Genomic DNA, 25,447 nt, shown 5'->3' with positions numbered 1-25,447 from the left:
TTTGTTTTATTTTTTTTTAAGCCTCGGTTTTTGTTAGTTGCCATGGATGATAACTAGAGATTTGCTTATCAGCAAATTTCAATTTAAAAAAAAAAAAAAGTAGTTACAAAGTATTCATGACTATGGTGCCTTTAACATGCACACATTTTTTGGGTAATCTTCCCTCTTTGGGGTGGAGCTTAATTCCCTTCCCCTTGCCTGTGGGCTGGACTTAGTGACTCATTTTTAATGAATGGAGTAGGGAATGGAAAAAGCATTAACTTTCTAGTATGAAAAGCTGGCAGGCCCCACCTTACCATCAGCAAATATGTGAGGGAGTTAGAAGGCTCTTCAGATTTGCTTCTACCTCCCTCAAAACCATACATCCTGTCTAGTCAGACAAAGCCAAGTTGGGGGACAGTCTACAAGTTACCCGACCGGTGTTCTTCCCAAGGGCCAAGGTCATGAAAAGCAAGGGGAAGGCTGAGGACCTGTCACAGATCGGAGGAGACCAAGGAGCCATGGCAGCTAAATGCCTGTGAGGTCCTGGGTTGGAAGAGAAAAGGGACGTTAGCGGGAAACCTGACGAAATCTGAATAAAGCCTCTAGTTCATTTCATTCTGTCGTGTGAACGTTAATTTCTTAGTTTTGATGGGCGCAGCGTACTTGCCTAAATGTTAACATTAGAGGGGGCATGGAGAAGCGATGGGTCCTCTCTCTACGGTCTTCATAACTCTGCTCTAAATTGGAAATTATTTCAAAATAAAAAGTGGTCGGAACCCAGAGAGGGTCTAACTGGACACAGGAGTGGAGTTGCTGTGTCCGCCGCCGGATCGTGTTGACTGCTCGGTGCGCTGGGGAACCGGGGCGAGGCCCCAGAAGACTGGCCCTTCTGTGGGTCTGAGTGGGCATTGTGCAGGATGTGATTTTTAGCTTATTGACTTCGAGGAAATCGAAGACAGAAAGGCCTTTGTCTGAGAGGGCTGCAGACTTCTAACGCTCATAAAGAGCTTATCATCGGAGCAGGCTTATAATGTACTGTGTTATTACTGTACGGATTTGTAATGGTTCCATTACAGCAAAACTTTCCCCTGGCTACAAAGAATCTTTCAGCGTTCACTCAGCAGCCCGGGGCCAGCAGTTCTGATAACGTCATCCTGGTTAACCCTGTGTGCGTCTGTTTCTGGTTTCTCTCAGGCAACACTTGCAGGGATAAAGAGACCAGCACCAAGTTATTTTCTTTAAGGCTGGACGCTTACTTATTTTCAAAGATTTTTCTTTTGAAAAATACTGAAGGTCTCCCTGTTCAGTGTGGCTCAGTTGGTCAGAGCTTTGTCTGAAAGGTCGCAGGTTCAATTCCCGGTCAGGGCACATACCCAGGTTGCGGGTTCGATCCCTGGTATGATCCCCGGTCTGGGCATATATGGGAGGCAACCAATCGATGTTTCTTCTCTGGTTCTCTCTCTCCCTTCCTCTCTCTAAAAAGCAATGAAAAAATGTCATCGGGTGAGGATTTTTTAACAAAAGAAGAAAAAAGAAAAATGCTGGAGGTTCTACTTTTTCATTCATATATGCTAACATCTGTGCATCCCCTTCAACAGCAAAACTCACCTTAAAAACATAAGCCTTGTTTTTCTTAATAATGATGTGGTTTACTTAAGGGAATGCCTGCCTGTTTGTTTTTTAGGTTTTATAAATTGAGTCTGTGATAGTTTAGAATTCTCATCATTTTTTTTTTTATTAGGGCAGGCTGGGTATTGAAATTGAACTATCCCACACGATACAAACATACCTCAATTTTTAAAATGGTTAATTCATGAAAAACCATCCGTGTGCCTGCCTGCTGTGTGATGGGCTCTGTCCTAGCCACGAGCTGGCTGCAGCCGTGAGCGCAGCAAAGCCTGCACTTGTGACATTTGCTTCTCAACGGGGACATCAGAGAATAAGGGGACAGAGTGACCGAGGGGCAGGGATGCTAATACAGCTGAGAGAGTGAGAAGCGAACCTTGTTTATATCCAGGAGGACCGTCTCCAGCAGAGGGAATGGGTGTGCAAAGGCCCGGAGGCAGGCAACGTGCGTGATTAGAACAGCAAGGAGGCCGGCTGGCTGGAGGTGAGGGAGAGGGCGGACCCTGATAAGGCTCTTGGGGTTTGCGCCGTTCTGATCGCGCGTCTCACCACTGGTTTAGGTAGAACTTGCTGGATAATGTCCCATTGTCTGGACGGACCAGTTTATACCTGTTCATCTATTGAAGGACATCCTGGTGGTTTTTAGGTTTTGGTGGTCATGCTCTAAAACGTTTGCAGGCATGATTTTGTGTGGACATAAGTTTTTACATCAGTTGGGGGAACGTCTAGGAGTGTGCTTGTGGGATTGTGCGGGGAGATTACGCTCAGCTGTGTAAGAAGCTGCCCAGCTGTCGTGTGGCAGTCCCTCTCCAGCAGCTGGCGGCCTCGGTGCTTGGGGTTTGCGCCATTGTGATCGCGCGTCTCACCACCGGTTTAGGTAGAACTTTGAGAGCCTTATCTGTCGTTCAGGCTGGTGCGCTTTTCTTCGGTCCTGCGTTTCCAACTGTGTGTGCTCTGGGCAGGTGGCTCTTTCCAGTTTTGTGTTTCAGTAATATTAAGCTTGGACAGGTTTCTGCTTGACTCTAATGACGCTATGGAAACTTGTTGAATTGATCTGCTTTGAGGTTGGGTTTGATTTTTTTTCCCCCCCGTTCTTTTTATGCTTGCTCATGTGCCTTAGGCGTCTAGAATATTAACACAGAGCACTTAACATTACAGCAGACGTTTCCCAGACAAGTAGGAACGGCTCGCAGAAGGTAATCACATTCCACGTGTCCTGCGTCCCGCCTGGGTGAATATTAACGAGCCAAGGACGATTTTGAAGAGACGCACATGAACTGTTCATCACGTGTTCGTTCAAGAGGCCCTTATTAAATACCTGCCATGAGAGAACGGTGCTCCCTAGCAGGGGAGTAGAGGGAGGAACCGCACCCATCCCGGCCCCGGTGGGGGTTTTCTCATGGGAGAGGCAAGGATGTAGAAACGTCAGGCACTCGTGTGCCTGCTTTGTGCCTGCTGCTGCGGCCGGGCACAGGCGTGGACGTCCCAGTGAGGTCAGTCTCCCCTGAGTCCCAGGGTGGGTGCTCCTCCGAAGACGCAGCAGGAGAGCTGTGCGCACAGAGAGCAGGTAGCCCGACCGGGGCTGGCAGGGCAGGTGGCCTCCCGGATGAGGGGTCTTCAGGATGCAGAGGTCAGTGGGTTCGGGTTGGGAGGGGGAGACGAGGGTGGCACCAGTGGCCCGGGGGGAGGCAGTCAGGCGGCAGAGCCTGGGAACGTGCTGTGGGGAGCTTGCTCTGGTCTCGCTGTCCCCCCAGCACGCCCGCTTTTGTGCGCCACCCCTTACCCCGTCACGCTCATCGGTGTAACTGGTATAACCTTCTTGCCGAGGCTCGACTTTCTCAGGTGACAGTCTCACTGTCTAATAGCAACAGTACAGATTGCTGTAAGAGCACAGAGCATCAGGCCGAGGACCAGAGGTGAGCGAGACACAAATCCCACTCTTGAGGAAGCCGGTCGCCCGCAGGGGACAGGTCATGTACAATCAGTCACACACCCCAGGGAGGCCCCGCAGAGCTGGGAGCAGGGTACTCCGGGAACCCAGAAACAGACGGCTGGCGGCGGGCGAGCGGGTGGTGGGGCGGAGCCCACGTGCGTGACCCACTGAAGAGGAGGGTCCCAGCCTCAGAAGGGCGGGGCTCCCTGTCCAAGGGGACAGCGAGGAAGAAGTCACAGGGATGCGGGACCATCGCACCTGCTGTGGAAACTCCACGTGGCTCAGTGTGACCGGAAGGGTAGGCAGTTAGACTGGAAAGATGGATGAGCTAAGCTGGATATGTCTTATTTTGGGGACGAGGGCTTCCTTCATGCAGCCTGCTCTAAGCAGGCTGCCTTGAGGCTTTAACAACAACAAAAAATCTTTTACCTGGTTAGCTATCAAGTGAGCTAATAGACCTTTTATGGAAAAGTTGAGCTTTCTGTACCATAAGGTGATTACAAGGAAGAGAGTCACGCTCGCCACAGCTTCTTTGTTCCAGGGTGATGTTTGTGCCCACCTTAACACGGCCTCACTCATCCACGGGAAGCCGTACAAGTCAGAACCCCTCCGTGTGTGGCAGAGTAAGAACCATGAATGTTCTCAATGGTCTTGACGGCCACCAGGCAACGTGGAAGAAGGCAGTGCGGACTCACGTGGCTGTGAGTGTAGTTGCAAAGCTGTGTTGTGGCGTCTTATCGAAGATGTTTGCTGAGCTACTCCTGCTCCAAGATGGGCGGACCCTGAAATCTGCCTCTTAACCGCAGCACTGCCCCTCACCCCAGACAAGGGAATCACAAAATTATTTTTCCTCTGAGCTTGAAACATGACAAAGCTACGAAAAGCAAGCAGATTTATGCTTCGGTCAGCAAAGTGTAAGAATTCAGACTCAGCATGTTGAATGGAGCAATGGGCCCCTGGGAGGGAAGCTCACCCGTATGGGATTCTAAGCCGCCATCCGTCGTGAGGCCCACCCGGTATGATGGACCATTGAGAAAGCGCCCCGGCAACCGCGTCAGGGTGCTTTCTCATTATTGATCATCTCATCCCGATGTCTGAAGTGTAGGTGGGAGAAGCTGGGAATGGACACACAATGCAGTGTTTCCTCCTGTTGGAATATCAACGTGAAGAATCGTAGAGTTAGCATCGACTCTGAAGTCCAAGTGGTGTTCCCCGTGCCCTCGATTCTTAGCACAGAGCCTAACACATAGTCTGATAATTGAGTGAATACATGATGGATGGGATTGACGGATGGATGGATGGGCAGACAGATAACTATTCATGAGCCATCCTGGAAATGTAATATAAAAAATATAGAAAGATTGATTTTTACTGCCTTTTCCCTTCCTCTGTTGACGTGATGCAAACATCTCTCTTTATTGTTGCATAGCAACCGATTTTGTTTTTGTGGTTTTTGTTTAACGGTTTTGTTCTTACGGAGCATTGAATTTGTGTGACGATGCCCAAGCTCCTAAGCGTGAGTGGTGAAGGTTTTTACTTCATCCCCCTTTCCCTCAAAACAGAAGAGGCTGCATAGCCCACAGGTTTATACCTCTGTTATTCCTTTATACATAAATCTGTGTAAACTGAAGTTTTATTAAAAGAGGTGGAGTTTTAAAAGTTTAGAGTGTTATGTCTCTTCGGTCATCTTCAGTCTGCAGAAGGTCCTCCGTCTTGCCTTGCTTTTCAGATCCTGACGCGTTGGGCAGTTACAGGCTGGTGGAACGTCCATTCGTTCGGATTCTTTTGTTTACTTGCCCGTTTCCTTGTGATTAGACCCAGGTTGTATCTGTGGGGCAGGAACATTCCAGAAGTGATGTGCTCTTGTTTCCAACAGTTCGTAATTTTGACTTGTGCTGTTGTTGGTGTATTGACCTCGATCACGTGATTACGGTGGTGTCCGATTTCCTTCTGGGAGCTAAGGTGGTAGGCCCATAAATATTTGCTACATTCACACATATAGGGACCGTGATAAAGGCACCTCGAGATTTAAGTAAAATTTCCACTCACAGTGAAACGGCATCTAAAGTACCAGCGTGCGTAGCAGTTGAGCTAGCTAGAGTCCCAAGGTGTCCTCTGAAAGCTGGAAGGAGTAATTTTTAAATACAGTTGTTAGTTGGCCGTGTCGAGAAGCCCTTGGTGATACTAATTCCTCCCATTCTGCAGTTTGTTATGGGTGTAACTCTTTCCTCTTCTTTCAGCCAAAGATTGTGTGTGTGTGTGTGTGTGTGTTTCCAAAACTGAAGTACAGAAGAAAAGCCTTTTATTCCCATTTTAGGTGGTCCGTGGTTTCTTTCTCTTTTTGACTGTAAATGCTACTTTAATGTAAAAAAGTTTGTCAGGAGTGGACTAACTCCGAGAAATGGGCAAGATTTGTTGAGGTTCTTTTTTTCCCCCTGTCTTCAGGTTTGTTTCTTTGCTTTTGGTTTTGCTTTCTTTGGTCCGGCCTTGTTTCTCCTAAGTCACATTTTTGTTTTAGAACAAGGCTGCTGCCGAAGGCTATGCAGGTGTGTGCTGATGTGCCCGGGTGGGACTGAGTCGCCTCTGTTCCCAGGATGTTCGTGCCACGCCAGGCTGGAGAGAGGGAGAGACATTTTTACGCCGAGAACGACACGGAAGTCCTAGACTGTAATGCAAGCGTGGGTGGGTGGCTTTTTAGGGTTACAGATGAGGCGAGAACTGTGACATTTTATCAGGGGGCTGCGTTAGGCTCTGCCCCTCACGCCGTGGGAAGAGTCGCTTACTCCTCCGTCAGGGAGGAAGAACACGAGGAGGCCCCAGATGTTTTCCCACGGGTGGTTACAAGGTGTATTTGGTCCCTTCCTTCTCTGTAGCCAGTTTGCTGCTGTGGCCTCACCAGCTCCCTTTCCCACTCTCCTCAGTCCCCTAGCTGACTCAGTTTCCATTGGACACCGTATCCCTTCAGTGGTGTTTTGGTATGTGATCATTTATTCCCGGCAGTGTTACTTGGATGAAGTCAGCCCACGTGAAGGGTTGCTCTGTTCCAGACTTGTTTTTCCTAGGAAACAAGTCTCAGCTGCCACCATAGCCCTTAGCATGTCGCCACGGCCAGAGTCCTGTGAATGAGCTGGTGTCAACAAATCAGCACAGAGACCCGCCACGCACTCCCGCCCCCGACCTTTTCAAAGCAAGCGTGCGGGAGTCAGTTCTTCTGACCTGAGCCCTGTCACGTTTCCGCCGGGGCCTGAGCAGGCCTGGGTGGCTGCCGTTAGGCTCGAGACAGCCCTGGGGAGAGAAGAGACAGCAGGCCCGGGGCTGGTTTTGAAATCAGACCTCTCATGTAGCCAGGCAAACACTGTGTGACTTACCTCAGACCTCGAATGCCCTGAAACACTATGATTTCAAGGACGGAGCATATTACCAGCCATGGGTCCTTGGAACAGAAAACAGGGCCATTCTGGAGGCTTGGGAGCTTGAGCAAATAATTAAACCATCTTCACAGTTAAAGCTCATCACTTTGAGTAAAATAACCACGTGTGGGCTTGTGTGTCTAAATGTCAGGATGGCTGATAGTAATGGATAGTCATCCATGGAAATACGAGCTTTGTAACAGGCGGGTTATCACAGAACCCTTGAGGTCTGCATATGGACCTTCCAGCAAAGAGCTGGAAAATGGGCAGCACTACCAGGACGCTCTGTAGACTCCTTGGTGTGTAATGAGGGGAAATAGAAGGGCCAGGCTTTTTCTTTAATGACAGATCAGTGTGCAGGTGCTGGTAGCACATGCTGGTCTTTTTCCCCCTGAGTCATGCGTGTGTGTCGCGGTTCGGTGACCAGGAGGCTCCGTAAATTATCGGTTCTGATAAGCTGATGTCATGCCCACAGCACACCAGGCGAAAAGGATGAATTAGAGGCAGAAATAGTAACGGGTCTTTGTCCAGGAAATCTCAAAGAATAGAATGAGGAATTGCCATGTTGATTACTTTAATTAAAAAAAAGGAAAAGAAAGAAAAAAAATATAAAAGAGAAAATATTGAAACCTTAGCTTAAATTAAACAGATTTCAGATTAAAAGCTCCTTGTTTTTTCACTTCTGAAAATCTCTTGGAACAGCTAAAGAGCCTTTAAGAAATCTCTTGCCATAATTTCATGATTCATTTGTTCAGGATGCAGTATGGAGTATTGCAAAACAGCCATCACTGCCATTTTAACCACTTTTGGGGTAATTTTTTATTTTAAAATAATTTTAGACTTAGGACAGTTTCAAGAATAGTACCACAAACTCCCATGTAACCTTTCACCAAGACTTCCTGATCGTTAACATTTACCACGTCGGCTTTATTGTTTTTGTCTGTTATTTTTATCCTGAACCATTTGAGAGTAAGTGGCAGACACAGTCCCCTTTTTTGCCCCTAAATACTTGTGTGTGTTTCCCAAGAACAAAGACTTTTGCTTACATAAACACAGTGTGAAAATTAGTATTGACATAGTGCCATTATCCAATCTACAGGCTCTATTTGTATTTCCTAGCTCCTAATAACGTCCTTCATAGAAAAAAACAGAGAGAGAGAGAAAAGAATTCGTGTGTTTCAGGGTGCAGTCGAAGATCACACGCAGGGTTTAGTTGACAAATCTCCTACACGTCCTGTAACTTTGACCTTGTCTTGATCATTCATGACCTTGACATTGTGAAAAAGTACCAGCTAATTACTTTTCAGGGCCCCTGAGCTTGAGTTGATCTGCAATGTCCCTGGCCAAGTGACGGGCGCCCTTCTTAGTGTGTCACATCAGGAGGCACATGATGTCAGCGTGACCTCAGTGGGCAGGACTGACTCGGGTCACCAAATCTTCACTATAAAATTGGCAATCAGTGCGTGTTTTACAGGGACATGTTTTGAGACCGGGAGGTCTCCTGTTCTTCCTCTAACTGCCACCCACTCCTTTTAGCATCTGTTCATGGTTCTTACCTGGACCTCTCTGATGATGGTCAGATGGTGGTCACTGCACCAGACAGGGGTGTCACCCTGGACTCTTGAGTGTCTGGCTTGGCCCTGTGCAATGACCAGCCTGAAGGAAGCAGTGGGGGGCCCGTGGGGCTGCGGATAGGCGCCCCCTGAGTGTCTTCTGTTTGTTACTTATTCTGTGCCCTGCGTCACCCCACGCTCCCCTCACAGAGACTGGTGGAACCTAGCACCTTCCACTTTAAAGCTTGGTTTGAGGTGTAAACAGTTCTTACTAAAATTAGCCTGAAGGGTTTTTGTTTGTTCCCATTACTTGAATCCTGCTATCACATGCTTTTTAGTTTTGCATGTCAACCGATACTGATAAAAGGAGACTTTTAAGAAATATCTAATCTAGGTCTCCACGTGCTGCACACCCAAAGACCATGGCATTGCTCCCCAAATTATTGCTGGTTCCTGCTGGTGGGAAACAAAGCTGTCTAAAACGCAAAAACAATTTATCTCACTGAGACCTTGGGTATTTTTTTCCTTGCTTGATTTTGCATAAAGAGAGTCTTTTAAATTATTGATCCTCATTTTGTAATCTTAGCCACTTCTCTAGAATACCTAAACATGCAAACTACTGTTTATAAGTCAACTTTTTTTTAAAAGAAAAAGAAAACACGATGACATCCTAAATAGGGCCCGGTGGTCGCAAATGCCGTGGTCCTTAGATCCCGCTGCCCCTCCCAGGCCTACCGATCACCCCCACCCCCACCCCCACCCCCAGCAGGCTGGGCAGAGAGCCTGTGGTAAGCAGCCTGCAGAGCTGCTGAAGCTCCAGGGACATAGGCCGATGCATCGCATTAGCTCAGAATGAAAGCTCAGTGCTGTCAGAGGTCCAGGGCTTGTCCCCAGCCGTGGAAACAGCCCTTGGCTGGCATGCCGCTGCCTTGAGATCATCTCTGACCTCTCCTGTCACCGCTGGGAGGGCATGAAGGCAGCCTGCGGTTCACTCTTGGGCTCAAGTCAGGAAACGTGGAAGGCGGCCATCTTTCTTCCTGTCCTTCCCGTCTGTGTAGCCTGGTGTCTACGAAGGGCAGCCACTGCCAGCCCGGGGCCACCAGAGCCGCCAGGCAACGCCCGTCTCCCCGCCGCTGGGTCTGCTAACCTCTTGTAATCTCCCCGGGCGGTGACTCACCCTGCAGCCCTCAGTGAAGCGTTAGCTCCTTTCTGCCCTGGCTGCTGTGGCTCACTGGATTGAGCGCTGGCCTGCAAACCAAAGGGTTGCTGGTTCGATTCCCAGTCAGGGCACAGGCCTGGGTTGTGGGCCAGATCCCCGGTTGGGGGTGCGCGAGAGGCAACCACACAGTGATGTTTCTCTCCCTCTCTTTTCTCCCTTCCTCTCTTTAAAAAAATAAATGAAAAATACATTAAAAAAAAAAAGTTAGCTCCTTTGCATGCCTTCCTGCCTGCCCTCCCCTCGGCCAAGCATCCTGCTGGGAAAGAAGTCCCCTTCTCCACCCACGAAAGGCATCGGATTAGCGCCAGGAGGACATTAAGGAGTGAGGCTGGGACTGGTGGTAAGAGGCAAGCCGTTCAGAGGCCCCTTTCTCCAAACACCAGCCTGATGATACTCTACATGGTGGGTTTTGCCAGGGACATGCGTCCGCATCTCAGGTGGTTCTGCATTGCGCCCCTTGTGGGACATCGCTGCTCCGTAAGGAGAATTAGAGGGAATTTATCCTTGCTCTCCCTTTCTACCTCCCCCAGCACACAGGCACGCACGCCCCTTCCTGCGGGCACACCCTGGGAGATCCCATGAGGGCCATGGGCACGGGGTAGTGGATGACACATGGTTCCCAGGCTCAGGGAAGGACTGAGTCCCAGGGAGACAGGATCGACCCAGGGAGGCCGACAAAGCCGGGATTCCGTGTACAGAGGCGGGGGCTGCTGAAGGTGGCTGGACCTGGAGGGAGGGGCCCTTGGGGTGACCCAGGGCCATCGTCTGGGGTGGACCGAATTGCCAGCCAGTAAATAACATGCCCAGAGCTCCATATTTGCAAGGCCACGTGACAGGACTAAAGGAAGGAAAGGCTGGGCACGAGGAAGACAGGAGAGAGCCCGCCGCAGGCAGGTGGAAGGTGGTGGGGGCAGAGCTAGCCAGGAGCCCGGCCTGGGGGCTGTACCGGGGTGGGTGCCTCAGAGCTGCGCCGGGGTGCAGGCGGGAAGCCGGGGCAGCCAGGGATCCTCATCCATGTCTGCCTTGTTCTCCTCATGAATAGTCTTCAAATGATCCCTCTGGCCTTGCTTGTACTGTTCATTTGCCCTAAATTGTGACCCTGGAGGGAACTTTCATGTTCAGCCCCCCTGAATTCATAATTAACCAGGAGCTTGCTCAAGGACACAGTCCGTGGGGAGCAAAGCAGTCCCCAGCTTCGCGTCTCTTCTTTTTTATTTTTTTAATGGTAACCACCTTTATTAATTAGTATTATTATTATTTAAAAGATTGTATTCATTTATTTTTAGAAAGAGAAGAAGGGAGGGAGAAAGACAAGGAGAGAAACATCGATGTGTGGTTGCCTCTCATAGACCCCCAACTTGGGGACCTGGCCTGCAGCCCAGGCCTGTGCCCTGACTGGGAATCAAACCGGCGACACTTTGATCTGCAGGCTGCCGCTCAATGCACTGAGCCACAGCAGCCAGGGTTCGCATCTCTTCTTCGCATCTTAGTAACCAGTCACATTTGATGTTACCGCACAGCAAACCCTAATAATCTTGTTTATAGCTAGAATTTTTGTGTCAAAACTTATCTTGTTTTTTACGTTGAGACTCATAAAAACCAAAAGAGAATTTTAGAAGTCAGCCGGCTCATGAAATGACCGCACACAATGACAGCATTTTGTCTTACTCATCCTAGATGGTGATGGGTGTGTGGAACAAACAAAAATATTTATTTCACGCTCTGAAGTCACTGGCAGCTGTACAGCTGTGCCTGGCGCATGGTGGGTGCGCACCAGATATCTGCTGTGCAACTCGAACCTGGTGAATGAAGTTGCCTTTCCCTGTCCCTTACTCATCCAGAGCGGTGCTTCCAAGAGCTTTGTGACTCACTCATATCCAGTTGCTGATGCAGCTGTCGTGCGGGTTAGAAATGGATAAAATGAACGTGCTCTGTTGTTTGTGGGCTTGGAGGCTTCTATTCTGGGGCGCACTGGGTCTGTTTTTAGTTTCCCGAAACTGCCTTTTATGCACAATCCCGGAGAGCAGATGCGCACCGCAGAAGTAACAGGCAGGCCGGGTCTGCCGCTTGCTGTTCTCTGTGCCCGCTGGGGTCGCTGTAGCTTGGATCAGACGTGCTCAAAGAACTTACACAAAGTTGTCGTTTTGACATTACTTTTGTGTGAAGGGCTTCTGTGACCATTGCAAAGGTGGGAGCCTGAAGGGCGGCTTCTGTGGATGTAACGGGGCGTCTTGTGTTGGGAGACAGACTGCCCAAGCTGGCCAGGAGCGGGGGCCTGGCAGCAGGGAGAGAGCGGCTGTGGCCTGGAAGGGGACCTTGGACGGAGAGATTGCCCACTGGGGAACCCGGCTTAGGCCAAGTCTGCCCAGGCCTGGCTGACATTCCGGAAATCGGGGCACCGGGTAGTGACTGGCTGTGATCAGGGTCCGTGGGCTTTTCCTGTCAAGGGCCCGACTGTAAATATTTTGGGCTTTGTGGCCCACAGAGTCCCCATCCCGACAAAAGCAGCCCGACAGCCACCACACAGGACCATGGCTCCGTTCCAAAAATGCTTCCAGCCAGTGGCCGCCCCGCTCAGCCCGCGGGCCACGGTTTACCAGCCTCTGTGCTACGTTCAGACACGAGTGTTTTAGAGCTTTACTTGCTGTTTCCTTGTCAGTCTGGCCAGTTTTTCACAACTCTTTTCTCTGTAAAATGGGACTAGTACCCACGGCTGGCACGAGATTACGTGAAATGCTGCTCAGAAAGTAGGAGCTGCTCCTGCATGTTTTGTGCGACGTCATCCTGCAAAGTGGCACTTAAATCACAATATGTCCGTGGCCCGCATGTTTGCTACAGTTGACGCATGTATAATGTATGATTTACAAAGGGCTAAACATTGTACCGGACACCTGAGGCGTGCCGTGGATGGCAGGGACTCTGGTCCTCGGGTCACTTAGGGACCCAGCTTATTCCGTCTTGCTTCTCCGTAGTTGCCTGTTGTGTCATCCACAGTGACGTGGCTGTGACGCCCGAGCCTGGGAGCCAGGCAGCCTTGAGGGGGCACCAGCTGGAAGGGGAGTCCATGGTCCCACTCACATCAGGGAACGTAGGTCACACCTAACCAGACGGAGGCGGGGAGCTGGAGCCAGGCCATCGTCTGTCACCACAGAGTGATCAGGTCACTGTCCCTGCCACGTAACTGAAAGAAATGTTTCCACCCGTTGTGAGTTCAGAGCAGCCTGTGGGTTTGGGCTTTTGCTCCTCAGGTGGCAAGTGTCAGGCACCTGCATGTCACTTTGGGAAACCATGGCGGTGTCCTGGGGTCAGATATTTAAAAAAACAGAATTGCACAAGGCAATTTAGTTGACTTGGAGATTTAAAAGCTCCTAATTCGAGATCTGAATAGGAATTAGGCTTCGGACGAGCATTGCCATGGGCAAGAATCATTGCCCTGTTAGTAACTGGTCATCAGTGTATTCGGATTTTAGTTTTGGTTTTATGTTTGCTGTATTGCACGATGCTCTTATAATTTAAATTTATATAAATGCCATGATTTGGAATGTCCTTTAGGTATTGCACCTACATTTTTCTCTCCTAGAAAATCATTCTGGCTGTAATAAAAGGATATAAGGACTTGGGAATATTCTCAAAATATGGTATGAGGCTTCACAAATCAGCCCAGATGGGCAGTTTCCCCAAGGATACTGCCTTTTAAGCTGACGTTATGCAGATTTGAGCTTCACCCTGCCTTAGCACTGGCCCTCGGGGTGCGTTTGTGGTTGAGCTGGCATTTTGGGACCATGGACGCTCCTTATTATTCATTACCAAAGCTGACGTGTAGAGAAGGAATATAATCAGTGGGCTTGCTGTCAAATTTATCCATAATTTGAGGGAGAATCTCAATGTATATTAATGCCACCACCTTTGGGAAGAAATTAAGCCGAGTCCATGGTTCTTGAGTCCTTGCGTAGAGGCGTATTTGTGACTAAGCTAAAGCAAAGGCTCAGAGAATTCAGACTAAACCTGCGCTGCTTCTCTGCGTCCTAGGAATATGCCTTGTTAGGGTTACGTGCACCCAGCGTAATGTTTGAGGGATTCAGGAGAATATACTTGAGAAGAAACCCAAGCATTTGCATGTAAATGACGGCTTTTGTTGCTCTTGATGACTAGTTTTAGGGTTTGGTGTGACCGTGTGCAGTGCTCCTGGGGAACACTGGCGTCCTGGCGTTTCTCAGCTACTTTGACAGGACTTGAGCCCCGCGGTAATAACGGTGGTTTTCCCGGGTAGTAGGAAGGGAGTCCACGTGCCGTTGGCCCTCTCCGAGTTGTCCTGTTTTCTGTCAGTGACCTTGGGCTGAGTAACAAGCCTACCCTCTCTCCTTTTTACAAGCATTGCATTGTTTAGTTAGCGTATGCTTATTTTACATGTACCTTTGCTTGGTATATTTAGACATCATTTATATTGACTAACTTGGGTTATGAAAGTAGGTAGATTCGTGCTTTTGTTGTGGTTTATGATTTCACTGTCCCTTTTTCTTTGGCTAAGGTCTTGATTGCTAAGTAGGAGAACAGCTCGATTTTATTCTGCAGGTAGTGCTGTTCACTACTTCAGGAAAATAAGATGGACAGAAGAAGAATTATTACTCAGCTGTGATCCACAGCACGTCCCCGAATAACATCGTGTCATTCACTGTCACTGCATTGTCACATTTGGGGACTTCTAACTCTGACTTCTGTCTCTTAGCCTGTGATAAAACTGGTCTCATGACGCATTATTTTGCTTCAAGTTGCAGGACTTGTCGATGGCGTTAAGCGAGGATTTGCGATCCCAGTGAGGTCACGCACACTGTGTAGTCTGCAGAGTGTAACGGGTTTTCTTACTCCCTTTGTATGTGACTGTGGACATCAGAACCCGGTCCTTTCAGTGTCAGTCAGGGGGCGTTTGTAAGTGGGTCTCCGTCCCCTCGGGGTTATATAATGAGTAGGTGTTGCCTTATGATAAACACATTTAAAAAGAGCGATTAGAAGTGACTCGAATATTTTTACAAGCTGGCATTTTAAGAATCACATGGCTGACCGCAGCCCCAGGGCGTGCGGGTGTAAGACTCACTCGACTCACGGACACCCCCCCCCCCCCCCCCCCCGTATTTCACTCTGGCCCGGCTCTGCTGTAAGACACATATTGTGGAATCGGTTTGAGCTTTGGAGCAAAGAAATAGACAAGATCTCTTTCTTGGCAGCCTTTTCAGAAGTGAACTCTTAAAAAGAAAAAACAGGCTTTGCAAAGGCACCAGCAGGGCCAGCCATTCAGGGGCACACAGTCAGGGCTGCGACTGGATTTAGGGACAGAGGCAGGATCAGGAAGTGGGGCTGGGGGGCAGGGGCTTGGGGACCACGTATGTGCAGGGATTCTGGTCCACGTGGGAGAGGGGCGTTCCGGCTGCGATCCGTTCAGTCCCACTGCGTGGCACGTGTGGAAGCTGTGCTCCCCGTTCTTCGTCTAGTCCTTGACTATTAGCCGTCGTTAATGGCGCAGAGCATTAGGTCGGAAACAGGGAACGTCAGGGCAGCATCTGTGGCTAGAGAGTCCCTCCGGCCGTGGGGTTCAGAGCGAAGCTAACTAAGAAGTTACTGGAAGTGCAGCAGTGACGAGGCATTATTGTGTTGCCTAGCCTGAGTAACTGTTCCTCACCCGAGGTGCCGATGTGGAATCTGGGGTACGTGTGACAGGGTAAGAGAGAAACCTGCCCATTTAAATAGCTGAGCTCGCTCTTCCCTGAAGCGACTTTTTCATTGTTTACTTTCAGTTTCATTACTTGAAGCCCATGTGTAAATAAGTGTGAACCGACAAAACAAAAGTTGTCCCGCCTTCTGTTTGGGAATGGTTTCCTTCTCATCTTTCTGACTTCAGGATTACTGAAGTACTGTGGCTGGCAGGGGCTTCCCTGCTTCCTCCGGAGGGCAGCGGGGGAGAGCTGCTCCGCTCCCTCGAGCCATTTCCGCCCCAGAAGACGCCCAGGCTGGCACTTGGATCCCGCTGGGAGCTGGTGTGGGGCCAGGCGGGCGGCCACCGGCTGCCGACTGTCAGCAACCGAGGGGAAGGAAGTGGGTGGGGCAGGACGTGTGGAAACCCATGCGGAACGCAGAGACACCTTCCCTGGAATGACCCTGCCTCCCGGCACCCCCGCCCTGCCACGCGGGCCGAGACCCAGTGCCCCCACCTGCTCACACGGCCAGCGGGGCCGCCCTGGCTCTCCGTTGCCCGGGGGTGGCTTTTCTTAGGCAGGGAAGGTGCCTGAAAGTTCTGGGCAGCCCAGCGCGGCACCGGGCTGTTGCCAGGAATGTCCGTGTTGTGGCACCTTCATAGGGAACGCGCCCTCTCTTTCGTTGGCACTTCTGCTTTCTCGGACCAGAATTTGGTTCCATGGAGTTTACATACTTGCTCCGAAAGGGCGGGGGAGGGGGGGTCATCTGTAGCTTTGAAACCTTTCTTATTGATTATGCCATGAAAATACTCCCACGCCCGCGCTCCCCGCCCACACACACGCAGACACAGACACACGGCATTATCTAAGCCCAGACGTACAAGCGGCCGCGCTGCACACGTGAATGAGACTGGCTGTGAGCCGCGTGGAGAGGCCGCGGGGGACCGTGTAGGTTACCGAGGCCAGAGAGCTCTGGGCGAGGCGGCCCAGCCCTGGGGCCCGCTCCTCGCTCCCGCGTGGGGCCCCGACTCAAAGTGGGTGAGCCGTATTGGACAAGGAAACGAGTGTGCTAGAGAGCACACCGCCTCTTTTCTAGCCTTTGACCTGCAGAGCCCCCGGGAGCACTCCCTGACCCCGAGGGCCAGCCCCGGTCCAGCTGCCTAGCGACGGTGGGGCCACCAGGCAAGTTGCCTGCTTTGTAAAATGGGGACTGAATGAGCCAAGGAGGGGACAGGAAATGCCTGTGAGCTTCCCAGAGGTGATGATCATTCACCTTGTGGTATCGCCTCCGCTGGGAGTCAGGTGGGGGAGACGCCTTTCGGGAGAGCCCTTCCCCGTGTCCCTGGTCCCTGACGCACGGGGCTTGCGCAGCCGCCCACTCCCGGGCCTTATCTCCTGGGCTTTATCTCCCCTCGCTCCCTACGTGACTTTTTGAACTCGCCCTGCCTGTGACGTGAGTGTTTGGTACATTGGTACGCGGTGCCATGTTTGCGTAAGACTTTGTTAGGAGGTAGTTCTGCATACATTCGCCCTTCGTCACGCTGCCACGTTTGCTTATCTGTGGGGAAAAAAAACAGGTGCTGCCCAGAAAGCTGAAGCGACGCCCACAAGCTCACACGTTAGGGACGAGCAGAGATGGGAGTGGAGACGCAGTTTTCTGGCCGCCGAGGCAGGAGCTCGCCTTTCACTGTCACCGTTGGCCGTTGGCACCGCCACTGCTGGCTGGCCAACTCTTGATTTCCGCCTGATCATTTTGGGTCTTGTATGCAGAAGGCTGAGGTTACTGCCCACAGTTTCTGTTTGACTTTGCCATGCTTAATTCTCCATTATTTTGAAATTCATTAGACTTTTTCTAAAAGGTATTTAGATGCCAGAATTCGACACTAACCATTCAAGACACGTACATACAGTTCTCATGTTTGCCGCTAGAGACCGGGCTTAATTCCCATTAAAAAAAAAAAAATTCACTCTTTTGAATGGAGTGTTCAAAATACAGAGCAGCTAATCCTTGAACTTAATTGGATGAAAATTGGCAAAGTCTACACAGAACTAATGAGGAGAGACCTAATGGGGACATGTAGGGGAATCGTCTGTCCTGGGAGCCAGGGACGGGCCACTTTATGCTTGTGGTCTTGGCCGGATTAACAGATTTCCTCCTGCATCTCAAAAGGTCCTGCTTCAGACAATAAATTATCTGGAATGCCTACTGATAGGTATATCAGGACGTTAATTTAACCCTTTAAAACTTGTGAATATGTTTATTTTGAAGCTACTGCCAGTTAAACAGTGGATGTCTTGACATTTAGGCAACCTGTATTTTCTTTGAGCTAATTTTCGGGACAAAAAGACAAGGAAACAAATTCTGTGCAATGAATTGAAAGTGCCGCATAAAACAATTAAAAATAGGTGTCGATGTGGAGCGGTGACCATCTGTTGATGTGGCAGAAATATGTCCTTAGAGGTGGACATGTTATAAGCAGGTAACAGGAAGAACATGCTTAATGAGAACGTCGCCTTCCACTGCTGAGGACACACGGACGTTTGCTCATGGAGACAGTGGAAGGCGTGTGTCAGCTGAAGTTTAGATGTGCCTGGTTAATGGTTACTCCCCACTGGGATGGAAGTCCTGGGAATGGTGTGACCTTGACTTCTGTAAGCCCCTCTCAGATTTACCCTTGAGTGACTCCGTCTTGGGACATGTCCCAGAGAGGGAGGTGGCTTTGCGGGAGCCCAGGATTATGGGGGTACTTTTTAGAACAAAAACTAGGGCTGTTTAATGGACGCTGGGTACGAAATGAAACCATCCGTGGACATGCGTGCGTCTTAGAACATTTTCTTCCCTGTGTTTTAAGCAGGAAAAAACCTTGTGATTATTAAATAACCCGTACGCATCAATTTGTGTTTTCTTCTGCAGCACTTTTTGAATTTCCATGTTGTAATCATCTCCCAAAGAATATGCCAAATTATAGATGACTGAAATATTTTATAACGAAACACTTCATGTGTTTGTTATCTCTCCGGTGACTAAAATGAACTGTTATGAATCTCATAGCCTTAAACTCTTTTATTTCTAGCAGATTTGGAGGTTTGTTTTTCTAGGATGGAAACAGCCCATTGGGGTATATATTCATACTCTTTAATGCTGCAGATACATTTTGACTCAATGAAGGCAGAATCCTGTTAACATAGTAACGCAGTACCTTCAGCCGCATCAGAACGAGTGGGTAGAAGGACATCAGGGTAGGACTTTAGAGATTAGGACCTAAGACCTTAGAATTCTTTATGTTGAAGGAATCCCTAGCACAATACAGTCATTCCACCAATCAGAAAACTTCAGACCCCAACCAACTCAAGCAACTTGTGCAAGGTCTTACAACTTATTATCCACATAAAAGTAATCAATGTCTTTCTATAGTCTTATTCCTTAACCTTGATTTTTCTTAAATTGTCATATTCTCAACTTTCATCCAGAGAAATGAGAGTTTCATTTTTATAACCAGGAAACTGGTAAATGCTTACTTTAGTCACATGATTATACTGCTGAAGGATTAGGGACTTTGTTCCTGTTGAGTTCAGAAATTAACTCTTACCCGCTTAATGGGGAGCATTGCTGTTAGCAGCAAATCAGCTGTAATATGACAGAAGGAGGGACACAGATAGAAGATGTAGGTGTTCCGCTTAGTGATCCAGCCATTTCTCATTCAAGCAGCTAAGAGCAAAGCGGTTCCATTTCATCTCGCCCCCCAGCGTGCCTTCTTACGTCAACCAGGCATCCGTAAAGAAAAACAAAAGGTAGGGAAAACCCAAGTGACGGCAGGGAAAGCTAGAAACTCGTCAAGGTGAAAACAAACCAAGAAATGTAAGTCGAGGAGAATTTTACAAAGGATTCCCAAGTCATATGCAAGGGCCTGAAGTGCCATAGAGGCGGAGACAAGCTGGGAAGCGGTGGATGGAAAGAGTGACTTGGGGGGCATGTGTGAAGCAGGTGGACGACGGGCTGAGGGGGCAGATGCTCTGCACACCCCTGCTGCAGCCAGGGCTGCCCCGAAGGTCTGGGCGGGTGATCCGCAGACTCAGGAGCCAGACACGCAGCTGTGGCTTCCCTGTTCTGGCCCTCCTGCCTCCCCTTCGTGAATCACAGATGATTTCTGGATCATTCTTCAGTAACCTGGCCTGAATATCTCATTGAAATGTTTGCTTCGATAACAAGTGTTGGAGAGGATGTGGGAAGAAAGGGAACTCTTGTGCACCGTGGGCGGGATTGTAAGATGGTGTGGCCACCGTGAAAATAGTGTGCAGATTCCTCAAAAAATTAAGACTGGAACTACCATGTGATCCAGCAATTCCACTTCTGAGTATCTACCAGAAAAAAAAAATGAAACACTTATCTGTAAAGATAACTGCACTCCTGTGTTTATGGCAGCATTATTCACCGTGGCCAAGACATGGGAACAACCTTGGATGGATGATTGGATAAAGAATATGTGGTACGCCTATGCAGCGGAATACTACTCAGTCGTTAAAAAGATGAAATACTGCCATTCGTGACAGCATGGATGGATCTTGAGAGTATTAATGCTAAGTGACATAAGCCAGAAAAGGAAAAGAACCATATGATGTCACTCGTATGTGGGGTAGAAAACAAGAAGCAACAAATGAACAAGCCTACGAACAAAAAACCAAACTCATAAATACAAACAACAGGTTATGTTTACCAGAGGGGAAGGGGGGGGCAGTGTGCAGGGGGCACGAAGAGGCTAAAAGGGGTCAAATATATGGTGATGGATAGAGGCTAGACTTGAACACAGAATAGGGGATACAGATGTTATATTATAAAGCTGTATTCCTGACATTTATATAATGTTATTAACCAGTGTTACCCCAATCAATTTAATAAAAGTTAAAAAAAAATTTGGGGGGTTAGATTTTCCTTAAGTCATAGCTTGTATATATTCGAACCAGTCTGTCAGGCGGGGGTGGCTTCTTTGTCTAAAACATTCACTTTGTAGCATTGTCCCTACACTTAAGTAAATGCTTTGGGGTGACGTAGGGTGGGGTTGCCAGCTAGGCTGGGCGTAGGCTTAGACTTATTTTTAATAAAATAAGTGCTCCCTCCCCCAAACACACACACACACACACACACACACACACACACGTACACTTACTTTTGTCTTGCAATAGATTTCTTCATTTAAAAAAAAAAAAGAATATAGCACAACACTCCTTTCAGCCAGACTTTTGGAGCTTAGCCAGAAGTTGCCTTCAAGAACCTGACTATAGTTTAACACACTCAGCTGCCATGGTTGCAGGGGATTTTAGGCTCCCCCAAGCCTGTTAGTCAGTGATCTTTCTCTTCTTTATGCCTTCGCCTTCAGCACACACTGCGTGTCTCAGCAAACGTGCCTAGACTTCAGTCACGGCAAGGTCATGGCCTCTGACAGCCCCTGAGACGCTCTGAGCCACAGATCCTGAAAATGTTTGGGGACACGGAGTCCCGGGGCGTCTGCAAGATCAAGTCACACGTACAGGCTGTGCCTTCGCTGCAGACACGCCTTGGAGCCCACTGTTCCCATGGGTGGGGGGTGGGGGATAGCCAAGAATAAAACATGCAGTTATATATTTGGTCTTCTAGGGAGTAGCAAAGGACAACTACATCGTAAGTCTGGAAAGGCATACATTTCTGCAAAATGTACTGCCAGTTTCTACATTTTAAAATGTGTCCTGGTCCAAGGAACCCGGTCCTGCCCCTGTGTTCCTTACCAAGTACATGCAGTCACGTCAGCCCCTATCACCTGTGTTCTTCTGCAGTGAAGAGCTTGACCCCTTGTCACTGATGCATCAGCTGCCCGCTGAGCATCTCGGAATGTGTCCGGCGCGGAGCTGGACTCTGGACATGCAGGTAGTGACCATCTGTGCTTCCTTGCCATGTGCCGCAGGGTGCACGGTCCCTGCCGGGCTGCTGGGACGAAACTCCTGTGGGCTGGGCAGCTCCCCTGGCAGACCCCGACTTCTCTCAGTTCTGGAGGCTGCAAGTTCAAGGTCACAGTGTCAGCAGGGTCCCCCGCTTGGGCGCAGCCACCCCCTGGTTTACAGCCGGCTGCCTTCTTTCTGTGCCCTCCCGTGGTGGGAAGGGAGCACCCTGATCATGGGTGAGAGGGACGCAGCAAAGTCCTCAAGATTTAGTATTTAACAATTAAAAGACAGAACTGGGCCATCAATGAAATAGGACTGACTTACCGGATGCCCACCTAAAATGTTATTTTTACCTGTTTTGCAAATTTGTATTCTTCATTGTACAAGGCTTCGTGGACGTTCATGAGACGTTCCCTGACTTGTTGCCAGGGAATTACGTATATTCTCCATCCAGCTTGTGGGAGCAGACCGTTTGACGGATGGACCTCAAGCTTCTGTCTCCCTCAACCCCTTTCATAGGACAGCAGGAAAGTGGGGTGTGATCATGAGGCCCCTTTGTATCGCCTGCCTGTTGCCTGGCCTCCGGAGGCCCCCACGCACAGGACTTGGTGCCGGCGGTCTAGTGCTGAGCAGGCAGATCCGCCTCTTTCCTCACAGAGGCCGTCACATGGGACAAGCCGGCATTTACAGGATTTCCAACGTGGGCACCTTTCCTTCACGGGATAGCTTCCTCATCCTCTTGGCTTGCAGAATTATAGTGGCCGGTTCTGGTTATTGAGGAAGTCTCGCCGCTTTACGCAGTTTGTAGTTCTTAATTACAGTAATTCTAACCCGATGGACTGCTGTCCCTAGGGCCATTGGTCTGCTGTGGCTCAGATAGAAAGATGTCTCGTATTTGGACTTTTTAAAGTATTCAGGTATGTAAAGAAATGGAAAAATAGAGGGAGCCTCTATCCCATAGCACTTAAAAAAGCCATCTTTTTTTTTTTTCCTTAACAGATGCAGCAGCTTTTTTATGAGAATTACGAACAGAACAAAAAGGGCTACATTCGAGATCTCCACAACAGTAAAATTCACCGCGCCATCACGCTGCACCCCAACAAAAGCCCTCCCTACCAGTACCGGCTCCACAGCTACGTGCTCAGCCGCAAAATAGCGGAGCTGCGCCACCGCACCATCCAGCTGCACCGGGAGATCGTCCTGATGAGCAAGTACAGCAGCACCGAGGTCCACAAAGACGACCTCCAGCTCGGGGTCCCCCCCTCCTTCATGCGGTTCCAGCCCCGCCAGCGGGAGGAGATCCTGGAGTGGGAGTTCCTGACGGGGAAGGCCCTGTACTCGGCGGTCGACGGCCAGCCGCCGCGGAGAGGCATGGACTCGGCGCAGAGGGTGGCCTTGGACGACATCGTCATGCAGGTCATGGAGATGATCAACGCCAACGCCAAGACCCGGGGGCGCGTCATCGACTTCAAGGAGATCCAGTACGGCTACCGCCGCGTGAACCCCATGTACGGGGCCGAGTACATCCTGGACCTGCTGCTGCTGTACAAGAAGCACAAGGGGAAGAAGATGACGGTGCCCGTGCGCAGGCACGCCTACCTGCAGCAGACCTTCAGCAAGATCCAGTTCGTGGAGGACGAGCAGCTGGACGCGGCCGAGCTGGCCGCCAAAATCAACCAGGACTCCGGCTCCCTGTCCTTCCTCTCCAACTCCCTGAAGAGACTCGTCCCCTTCCAGCTGCCGGGCTCCAGGAGCGAGCGCAGGGAACCCAAAGAGAAAAAGATCAACATCCTGATCCCCTTGTCGGGGCGCTTTGACATGTTCGTGCGCTTCATGGGGAACTTCGAGAAGACGTGTCTCATTCCAAACCAGAACGTCAAGCTGGTCATCCTGCTCTTCAATTCCGAGTCCAACCCCGACAAGGCCAAGCAGGTCGAGCTCATGAGAGATTATCGCGTCAAGTACCCGAAGGCGGACATGCAGATCTTGCCCGTGTCTGGGGAGTTTTCGAGAGCTCTGGCCCTGGAAGTGGGGTCCTCTCAGTTTAATAACGAATCTCTGCTCTTCTTCTGCGACGTTGACCTCGTGTTTACTACGGAATTCCTCCAGCGATGCCGGGCAAATACAGTCCTGGGCCAGCAAATCTATTTTCCAATCATCTTCAGTCAGTACGATCCAAAGATTGTTTATAGCGGGAAAGCTCCCAGCGACAACCATTTTGCCTTTACTCAGAAAACTGGCTTCTGGCGAAACTATGGGTTTGGCATCACTTGTATTTATAAGGGAGACCTGGTCCGAGTGGGTGGCTTTGACGTTTCCATCCAAGGCTGGGGCTTGGAGGACGTGGACCTCTTCAACAAGGTGGTCCAGGCAGGGCTGAAGACATTTAGGAGCCAAGAGGTGGGCGTCGTCCACGTCCACCACCCTGTCTTCTGTGACCCCAATCTCGACCCCAAACAGTACAAAATGTGCGTGGGGTCCAAGGCCTCCACCTATGGGTCCACCCAGCAGCTGGCTGAGATGTGGCTGCAGAAGAACGACCCCGGCTACAGCCGGGGCAGCAGTACCAACGGCTCCGCGAGGACAGCGTGATGTCCAGCTCTGCTGGAAGAGACGTTTTTAATTATCTAATTTATTTTTCAAAAGTTTTTTGTTTTTTGTTTTTTTTTTTTTTGTACGATCAGTTTTTGAAGTCCACACAAGGATATATTTTACACGTGACTTTCTTTACAAAGGACTCCTTCGCGAATGAGCTTTTTGAACAATAATGTGATCCCGTTTGCCTTCTGAACACACCTTCTCGCTGAACATGATGTAGCAGACCTGCTTAATGATGACTTGAAATGTACCTGATGAACGAAACTTGGTGTTGTTGTATTTTTTTTTTAAATTTTTGTTGTTGTTGCTGTTACATTTCTTTCTCAGACCCCTTTGCTACAGTCCTAGGGTAGAAAACATGAGTTCCGGCCAAGTATTATTGTAACAAAACACTGTAACTCTGGTTAATGTTTTGTTGTTAACTGGTAACGATGCACAGTTTCTACCTGTCGTCTTTTTGACACGGTTTTTTTTTTTTTTTTTTAAGGCATTTTGTGTTCCAGTTCTAAAATGAGGAAATGCAATCCTAGTTGTATCATCATCTTCAGGAGAGCTTTCCAAAGTGTTTTCTTGCGCCCGCCGCGGTCACGTAGGGTTGGAAAAGCAGAGGGAGGGAGGAAGACGCAGTCAGACAATGTGGCGGTTCTCTGTGGGCCTGGCATTAAATTCCCAGAAGGATTTGGTATTTTCCTCCTCCCTGACCCTGCTCTTTAAAGGATAAAATTTTAATCTTGAGAATGGCAAAGAAGAATTAAGGCCATAAATCTAATACATGCCAGCTAAAACCAACAGGAAACCCAGGTCAGATGGAAGTAGTGGGGAAAAAAATATATTTGCTTCGGTTCGCTCCACCCTGTCTGCGTTCCCTCGGTGGAGATGGCCCTTTCTTTCTTTAATTACCGTCTGTTCTATCCTTTGTATCCGAAATACCTTTAATTTATTTAATATTCATTGTTTAGAGCGCTGCCATTTCTCAAGTACCTGTTAGTCGTTAGTATTTATGTGTATCGGGAGTGTGTTTGTTTTATTTGCAGGAAACTGATCTCCAAAGATTTCCTTTTGGAAATGCTCCCCACCCCTCACCTCCTTTTTACATTCCTTACCATTTTACTAAATATTAAGTGTTCTTTGACAATTTTGGTGCTCACGTGTTTTAGGAACAAAAGTGAAATGAATCTTTCATTATACCAGAAAGTTTGTTTTAAACTCACGGATCAAATGTGCCTTAATAAAAAAAAAATTTTTTTTTTTTTTGCATTTAGATTTCAAACAGTCATAGACTTGCCATTTTAATATCCATCATTGGAGATCTCTGCTCATTTGTAAATAGCCTGTTGCTCTTTGGAAAAATAAACCAGTGAACAGTATTTTTCAATTGGACTTTTCAGAACCATTTTGTCTCATTCCTCCTGTTTTAGCTGAAGAATTGCATCATGTGTGAAGAGTAAAACAACGTAAACACAGATTCATACAGTTTTTCAATGCATTGGAGGGGAATATTTGCGTGGAACTGCAGTTTGGGGTGG

At 49.1% G+C, this 25,447-nt stretch overlaps 1 protein-coding gene across 1 annotated transcript in view; it reads left to right on the top strand.

Moving 5' to 3' along the window:
• Positions 1-24,401, top strand: part of CHSY1 (chondroitin sulfate synthase 1) — a 44,562-nt gene extending 20,161 nt beyond the window's left edge. Inside the window, exon 3 of the mRNA XM_090263644.1 lies at positions 22,323-24,401. Coding sequence (XP_090119770.1) covers positions 22,323-23,915 — 1,593 coding nt within the window. The 3' untranslated portion in view covers positions 23,916-24,401. The remainder of the gene's footprint in view (positions 1-22,322) is intronic.
• Positions 24,402-25,447: the final 1,046 nt, after the last annotated feature.

The sequence above is a fragment of the Furipterus horrens genome, unplaced genomic scaffold, assembly GCF_987537825.1.
Source record: "Furipterus horrens unplaced genomic scaffold, mFurHor1.1.pri manual_scaffold_16, whole genome shotgun sequence".
In the NCBI taxonomy this organism is placed as follows: Eukaryota; Metazoa; Chordata; class Mammalia; order Chiroptera; family Furipteridae; genus Furipterus; species Furipterus horrens.
The sequence above is the reverse complement of the archived record's forward strand: the minus strand, read 5'-3'. Positions and strand labels throughout refer to the sequence as shown.